General features: G+C 42.2%; 1 protein-coding gene across 1 annotated transcript; it reads left to right on the forward strand.

Annotated features, from left to right (window-relative positions):
• The first annotated feature begins 487 nt into the window (after positions 1–487).
• On the forward strand, positions 488–7,914 carry LOC134107497 (ganglioside-induced differentiation-associated protein 1-like). Its single transcript, XM_062559310.1, has 9 exons — positions 488–611; positions 740–1,064; positions 1,811–1,929; positions 3,431–3,637; positions 4,001–4,193; positions 4,592–4,765; positions 5,052–5,146; positions 5,670–5,784; positions 5,882–7,914. The coding sequence occupies exons 4-9, from the start codon at positions 3,479–3,481 to the stop codon at positions 6,232–6,234; spliced, it is 1,089 nt and encodes a 362-aa protein (XP_062415294.1). The 5' UTR covers positions 488–611; positions 740–1,064; positions 1,811–1,929; positions 3,431–3,478; the 3' UTR covers positions 6,235–7,914.
• The last annotated feature ends 801 nt before the right edge of the window (positions 7,915–8,715 follow it).

The raw sequence follows: 8,715 nt of genomic DNA on the forward strand, positions 1-8,715 counted from the left end.
ATCTTTATGATATAATAAAACAGCAAGGCTGATTGGACACATGGACCCAGCTCGACTCGTACAACTGCTGGCTTACTCTGACCCCGTGGGCTCATGTCCTGACTGGTGACCAGGCAGTGACCAGTGGAGCTCGTGGGAAAGTGCACATTTTATCAGCAGCATTAGTAGCTGTGATCAGACCAAGATCACCAAGAGCTCGGATCAAGTCACTGCAAACAACATTATGAGATCTAGAGTTTTCTACAAATTTCAAGCACAAAGTCATGTGTCATCAACACCTCGATGCACTTAAGCAAGAGATGTCCTCCATCATCCAGAAGCTTCACAAACATGACGCAGACATCATGATAAGATTAAGATTTACCAGGAGTGGTTTACGAAAAAAAAAAAAAAAACACTTAATGTGTTTCAGGTGTCAGGGAGGGGCAGGCGCATGTCCGCTCGCCTATATAAACCCCCATGGACGCACTTCTCCTGAAGCGCTCGCTGAGTTTGCAAAGCGCCAAAGCTGCAGAATTCCCCTCCCTCCCTCTCTACAATCCGTTACTGGGGCTTTGGAGGGTGACGCAGCATTGGTAACACGGGCACAGGGTACCGCTGCGCAACAAAAGGTAGGGATTTCTCTAATGCAAAGTAACGTTGGTACTTAGGATAGTTTGAAGCATGATTTTTTTTTTCTCAAAAAATGTGCGCACCACAACAAAGCTTCAAGTCTGTCCTCGTTTTTTTTTCTTTCCAGATCACTCCTAGACGCGGGATATTGTGTCTGCAGTTTCCATAGAGCGAACATGAAAGCTCAGTTATTTGCAGTAGACGTGTTACTGCTGTGCTTATCTTGCGGAGCAAGTGCATTGGCCACGACTCTTCCTGGCGTCTCCGCGCTCTTGCCTGCAGCCAATTTCACCAAACTTGGCGCGACGCACGGCTATGGGACAGATGTTACGACTATTTCCAAGACCAGGAGGAAGCGTTACATCAGTCAGAACGACATGCTTGCCATTCTTGACTACCATAACAAAGTAAGAGGGAAAGTGTTTCCCCCAGCCTCCAATATGGAATACATGGTGAGTGAAGACTTTGGGTCAAACTTGAATTCGTTTTTCAAATACTTGTAATTCATTTGCGTGTTTTATAGTAACTGCGTGATATTCGTGGATGCATATAAAATGTACACTGATGTCATTTTTGTGGTTTCTTGTGCCATGTTGGCAGTGACCAAATTTCATGCTACTATTCTTTGGAAATGGTGCAGAATCCGAATTTGCGAGTTAAGTGTCGTATCATGTCAGTAGCCTGCTGGGGAATCATATGGAGAGTGGAGAAATAAGCGTAACAGGGGTTGTGAAGCAGTATAATTCAAGTTTTCCTTTGAAAGCTTATTCCAGCAGCAGTTTCAGACAAACGAGTTGACTCATTTTCATTCATAAAATTGGCAGCAACTCCATCCTCCGTAGTTGAACTGGCAATAAAGATCCCCCAAATACTATGATCGGAGGGAGTTTCCCTATTTTCTCCACTCACAGTCCACTTCCAGCTAAACATTTCCAAAAGTGCGGCTGTTGACCATTTGGGTTAGTCTTGGATGAATCTAGTTTTCTTAAAGCTATACTGCCCCCCACGTCTATTGAGTGAAAGAGTGACATCGGACACTGGGCAACTAATCTAATTGATGACATTTTGCGTCTTGCCATGGCAACACCTGCAACCCGGCTACGACCTTATGTCTCTTATGTCACATGTCACTGCTGCAGAAGCTGATGTTGATATTTCCAGTTGTGTGATGGGTTTCCACATCGCCCCGTGTGTGTAGGTGTGGGACGACGCTCTGGCTAAGACAGCCGAGGACTGGGCTCATGCCTGCCAGTGGGAGCACGGGCCACCTCATCTCCTCAGGTTCCTGGGTCAGAACCTCTCCGTCAGGACGGGACGGTGAGTGACCTTTGGCTCTCCTTCCTCTCCCCGACATCTGCTGCTCCTCTCAGGGAGGACTCTCTCTCTCTCTCTCTCTCTCTCTCTCTCTCTCTCTCTCAGCAGTCATGGTCGTTGCTATAGCCGCCCCCCCCCCCCCCTTCTTCTTTCTCCGAAAGGCTTTTGCACTGTGACCCGGTGACTGCTTGAGGAATGCTCCTGTGACCCTTCAAATAAACAAACGTTGTGTTTTCAGCCACGACCCCTGAGGACAAAGGCGCATCCCTTTAGTGGGTCTTGGCTTTCCATTTGGAAACACACGGCACCTTCACATATTTCTACACTTTTGGATTTTTGTTGAGGGACAACACCCGACACGAGGGAATACAGCTTACTCTGACTATTCCTTGTGACTCGCTAAGAGAGTTTTTCCTAAGGTCCTACAAGACCTCATTGGTAATACCATGTTGTTGACTTCAAGAAAAGAATGTAGAGAACAATCTCTATTTATTAGGAAATGTTACTTATCTGTGGATTGGAATTCACTGAATGCACCGGGAATGCTCCTGACTGCGATTTTCAATGCAGAGAGTCTATATCAGGTGGTCTCATTGTTATATTGTAGTCAGAGTTGCTTGAGAAATGTCACAAAGGTTCTGCGCGCCATAACAAGGAACATTCATTGTAAGTCTCAGCGCACAATGTGACAATGTATATCTTGAAACAACGGAGCAACTTGAGGATTTGATCTTGTTTCTTTTTATATATATATATATATTTATCCATTGATCTATCAGAGCTTAAACACAGGTATTGTTTGTAGTGAGGATAAGTGTTTTTGGCAATGATTGCAAAGGCTTATGAGACTTTAAGAGGACTCTTTACAAAATAATAATGGTAGCAAAATATTTTAGTCAGTTATATAATTTAGCCAATACATGTGGTAGGGTATTCCCCTTCTAATATGCCAGTCAAATATATGTATTGCCTTAGCCGACACGAGTGTCCTCTAATATAAGCACTTTGTTATTGGTCTGACAAAAAAATAATCGCCTGTGTGCACGAACACTTGTTCAGATGTTGAAGGAATAGATAACAGCGCCCCCTGGCTTCCAAGTGTATTTATTGCACTGCTGAAATAGTCCGATCGATTGAAGTGTTGAATCGTGCAGTGTGAAAGGAGATTCGCGTGTGTTTATTTCTCCCATTTTACATTTTAGACCTATTTTGTTTAAAGCCCTGCATGCCATCTTAATAATGTGTGAAAGCATATGAAACAGTGGAACGTTCACAAAGAGCAAAATTAATTTGAAGGGCCAATGGATACAATATGCTACTAAATAGCCCTCGACGATAACGAGAAGGATCACCAGATGGGGAAGACATTGTGTTGGTTAACTGTAAACACAAGTTTGTTTAACATTGTATTAAAACGAATACGTTTATTACAGTTCCACTCCGAATCACAAGGGGGCGCATTGGAAGTTTTTACATTTTCTATTATTTATTTTTATTTGACCAGGATAAGGTGGGCTCCCGTCGCTTGTCCCCTCGCACACTGACCGATAAGATGGCGTCGGAAAAAAGCCCGGCATCCCTACAAGAGAAAACCGCTCTGATAGAGAGGGACTCAGAAGAAGATGTACATCAAGAATGTAGCACAATGCCACAGCGGAGTGAATCAAAACTTACGCTGTATCACTGGACGCAGTCTTTCAATTCTCAGAAGGTGAGCGTCTTCCCGTTTCAGCACCACAGTCCAGTGGACAGCTCCGCGTCAAAGAGGGGAATAAATATCTGGAAAAATGTTTTGTTTGTCACCGAGTCAGTGCATCTTTAGTGAATCGAGTTGCATGTGGACACTGGCATTGCATCAGATGTTTACAATGTGTAACCTCAAAGAAGAACCATACAGTTCGTGCTTTAATGCTAAATATGATCAGTTGTGGCTTTTTGTTTAATCACAACTGGAAAAACCCGGGAAAAAGGGTATCTGTCAACATAACTAATCTGTATTACAAAGAATATTAGCTTACTTATCACTATTTGTATGTAGTACCACGTGTACATGTACACAAAACCTGTTTTGCAGGTGCGTCTGGCTATAGCAGAGAAAGGTTTGCTCTGTGAGGAGTATGATGTGAGCCTCCCTCTCAGTGAGCACAACGAGCCCTGGTTCATGCATCTAAATCCTACTGGTGAGGTGCCAGTACTGGTCCACCATGGAGACGTTATCTGTGACCCTACTCAGATCATGGACTACCTGGAGCAGAGTTTCAATGATGGTGAGACTTGTTGTTTTAATGTGTTACATGAAAGCTGGATAGGTACAAGGTGGGCTCCATTCACCAGAATTTGCTACTGGTTTTCACACATTGTTTTTCCATTCAGTATTGTAGTTTAATGTTTGATTTCAAACTATTTCAGTCGTAATTTGTTGTACATTTCATATCGTTTTTTTCAATCTTTCGTTCCATATTCTTTTTGAATTTTCCACTTTTTCTTTGTTTGCACTGATGCATGAAACCTTTGTTGTAAGAGTCTCATCCAGTCGCCTTAAAAGAGGAGAAAACCTGGTAAGTATGCAAGTATTTAAGCTATTGGAAAAATACCTGCTTTTTCCAAAACAAGTTGTGAAGAAAAGCGACGGCATTAATCCTTCTCATTGATGACTTGTCTCCAGAAGGCACACCCAAGCTGATCCCTGAAGAGGGCAGCACATACTACCACAGAGTGCAGCACTACAGGGAGCTGCTGGACTCACTAAAAATGGATGCCTACACCCACGGCTGCATCCTTCACCCAGAGATCACAGTGGACTCCCACATACCAGCATATGCTGCCACCTGTATACGAAGTAAGACCCACTTTGATGCTTTGGAGGAGTTGTATACAGCTTTGGTGCGACCAGCATTAATAATAAAATGGTGTTATCTGCCGAATTCCCTTCATTAAAGGACCCCCTGTTGCATGTTTGGAATAATTCTAAAGATGTCTCCCGATGGGACAAGATGGTATCATGTAGACGAAAGATCTTTACATAATACACAAACATATATATATATATATTTTTTTCACACACATATCTGATATTAGCCAAATAAAGGTTGTCTCTAACATGCTGCTATGTCTTTGTTTGACAGCACAGATTGGAAACACACAGTCTGAACTGAAGAAACTGGCAGAGCAGAACCCAGAGCTTAAAGATGCTTATGTAGCTAAACAGAGGCGCCTGAAAGTGAGTTGTGCAAAATAAGTGGGGCCTCAGGTTGGTGTTTCCCTCACAATCAATATGGTCTGTCGAATTAACACACTGAATTGGTACATTCTATATCAAAAGGAGAACTTACCTTTTAATAAAATGAATGCCCTAACATATGCCTGTACACAAAACTGTAATGCTGCTTCTTGGACAGCAGCTTAATGTAGTCCACACACAAACTAATCACTTTCTAAAGATAACTATTAGCAACGCAGCTGTACCTGACATAATAATCCACAAGTTTTGCTGTGTCCAACTTTAAATCCCATATGCAAATCATATGCAATGGTGTATAAATGTGTTATATTAATTTAACTGGACCTAGACAGAATAAAACATAGCTGAAAGGTTTTTGAGGAATTACGTTGGTTTTATTGAATTCATTTTTAGGTAAACTACTCACACTAAAATACAATTTGGCTACCTACCTAAACTCTTTAAAACGTGTAATAAAGTAAATGTGCACAATCACATTTCTCAATGAAAATGTTTTTTGCAGTCCAAGTTGTTTGACCATGACAACATGAAGTACCTGAAGAAGCTTCTGGATGAATTGGAGAGTGTGATGGACCAGGTGGAGACGGAGCTACAGAGGAGGGTGGAGGAAACCCCAGGTACATGTAACGACACAATAAATAACACAACGTCATGTAACGACTGTATTTAGAGTACCATGTCCTCCGCCCCCTTTTTGTCCCCCCCCCCCCGTAGAAGAAGGCGGCGAGTCCTGGCTGTGCGGGGACTTCTTCAGCATGGCCGACGTCTCTCTGGCGGTCACCCTGCACCGCCTCAAGTTCCTCGGCCTCTCCCGCCGCTTCTGGGGCGACGGCAACCGCGCCAACCTGGAGACGTACTACGAGCGCGTGGTGGAGCGCCCGGCCTTCAGGAGAGTGCTGGGCCACGTCAACAACATCCTGATCTCCGCCGTCCTCCCGGTGGCGTTCCGCGTGGCCAGGAAGAACGCGCCGGCTATTGTCGGCACCACCCTGTTGATCGGTGTTCTAGGTGGAGCCACGTACCTCGCGTTCCTTTACATGAAGAAGAGGCTGACTTTCTCCATCTGAGGGAGCGGTTGAGCTGCTGTGGGACTGAACGGTAGATGAACACATGTCGCCAGGGTCATTTTTCAAATTGTGTTACGTTAAAGTGGAGGGATTTGATTGTTCGTGAATGAAACAAACGTTAATTGTGTGATTTTTTTTTTGCCGGATACACAAAAGGCATTACACATCAGTGATAACAACACAATGGGATTTACAAGCTATGCTATTGTAAGTATTGTAAGTATGAATGAGTAACATGGCAAAAGATATAAGGCGACATGAGAGTTGTCTGACTATTTTGGACCCATACAGTTAAATAAGATGAGGCAGAATTTGATCAATCCCAAGTGACTGTGGGACAGCAGCGGTTAAGGTAAAGTGAGAAAAGGTGCAAATATAGATATACATTAAAAAAAAACTGCAAACAGTGTAAAAACAGAGCATTACACCTCTTTGAAAAAAGTGATGAACATCTGTCCTTATATCTGACTTTAAGCATTGCAAGTGTAACTTTGAGACAGTCCAAGCATCTTCTCATACTGTAAGCCTCCTGGAATCATGTTTTCCGATGTTCAGTGTCTGGGTGAAAATGTGGAAACACACATCTTAATGTGAACCCAAATCACTACTTGGAGCCTCATCCCTTTTGCCCAATATGTTCTTTTGTATTATTTAAATATAATCCATATTTGGCTTTTAGAAATGAAGGAAAATACACTAGATGCCTGCAGCCAGCCTTCTGTAACCAATTCCGTCAGCATATAATGAACTGATCAGCTAAGCAGTTCAAAACATTGAAATTAAACTAGTCCCAAAGAATCTGCTGTGTTTCCTAATGTTAATCTAATTTAATGGAGAACGGCATTAAGGCATTACTGAGTGTCATCTAACAGACCATCATATATCCTAAAGGTATTGAATTATTTGGGGTTTTCACAGGGAAACGTCTATGAGACTAATTCCGATGTTCTGGATGTAAATCAACATCTTCAGTCATTTCTACGCCGTGTGAGAACAACACTGACATTTAACAGCTGCCTGGCTTTGATTTAAACACGTCCTCTCGTGGGCTCGGCGTCACACAACACAAACAACGCGCTGGAGCTTGTGACAAAGCCCGGCCTTTGCTCTCAGTGTCCAGAGGGCTGGCTAGTGTAGCTGTCAAAGGAGTGCCTCACACGTGTTAAAGCCACATGTGAGCCAAGCTGTCAGAGGCCCATAAGCTCATACCAGTGTGTTAGCTCTGGAAAATCGTACCCTTGCAAATGGCAAACCAAATGACATCATTTTTTTGCCACAAAGTTATATTATAAAGAGCCGTTTTTAAAGGATAACTTATATTGTGCAATTTAGAGACAAAGCAGCCTATGTTAGAATTGTGTTTGTGTGCGTTCTTCAAAGCTAAGTTTGACTAAGCCGTGCCTTTTCACAAAGTACCATCGAATTCATCTCTCCTGATCATTGGCTGACGACGGGATCAGTGGGGGGTTTAAAACAGAAACACTATGATAAGACACTATTTAGTGACGCATGTGTGATGAATATGAACAAAGCCTATATAAAGAATGTTAAGTTAAGTAATAGTTTGTGTTAAATAATCAAGATGAATATTTATCATTAAGAATTACACATTATTGTCATTTCAAATTGAAAATGAATACCGATTCTTCTTCTGCCATTAAATAAAAGTTTGAAACTGCATTTCTCTGTCTCTGATGAGTATAAAGGAATAAACATGTCCCCACTAGAGGACAGTGTTTCCTAAAACAACACCAACCTCTCTGAATAAACGTGAGAATTCCGTTCATCCCATTTACCCGTAGCTCTCTGTGTGTGTTAAGTTATTGTATTTTTAACGTTCTTTTAAAAAGCTGCGACTCTTTACAACTTACGCACCACTTTTATTTGGAGAAATGTGTTTCTGTGTGGACAGCTACGTCTTTAAACTGGTGCTGCAGCCAAAGGTGATTAATCCGGCTGACAATATAAACCTCTTGTTGGAGCGAGACGAGGTCACGTATTGTTTTAACGATTAGAGCTGAGTTAAATATCGATGGACAGGTGGTTCACAATAACTGGACACTCAGTTCTCCTCTCAGACGGGAAAGCAATAGATTAACTATGCAACAGAGAAAAAGCAATGACATGTGATATGAGAAGAATCTGACAGCCCCAAACACCTACAAATAAATATTTCATTTTCTCTTAACTGTGTTAAAAAGGTGCTGCTGACAGTCATGATCAAATAACAAATATATTTTTCCAATATGAATACTCACTTGTCCAATGCTATTATGGGGACCACATACATTGAGACAGTTTCAACAAACATGGCGATTTTCTCATTGAACCTGAAGTATTAATTATATTAATTTACCTGCCAAAACAAGCTTATTGTGACAACCCCACATAAAAATGTGCAGAGGAAAGATGAATTAGGTACTCTGGGCCACATGACTTAAATCAAACATTAAAAAGGGGAGACAACACAACAAAGTGCCT

This window comes from Pungitius pungitius, chromosome 19 (genome assembly GCF_949316345.1).
Source record: "Pungitius pungitius chromosome 19, fPunPun2.1, whole genome shotgun sequence".
NCBI classification, from domain to species: domain Eukaryota; kingdom Metazoa; phylum Chordata; class Actinopteri; order Perciformes; family Gasterosteidae; genus Pungitius; species Pungitius pungitius.

Bases quoted from the DNA above. Each gene is read 5' to 3' on its own strand.
- LOC134107497 (XM_062559310.1), top strand. From the start codon at position 3,479: ATGGCGTCGGAAAAAAGCCCGGCATCCCTACAAGAGAAAACCGCTCTG. The intron at 3,638-4,000 runs GTGAGCGTCTTC...CCTGTTTTGCAG, and splicing joins AGTCTTTCAATTCTCAGAAG to GTGCGTCTGGCTATAGCAGA. The intron at 5,785-5,881 runs GTACATGTAACG...CCCCCCCCGTAG, and splicing joins GAGGGTGGAGGAAACCCCAG to AAGAAGGCGGCGAGTCCTGG.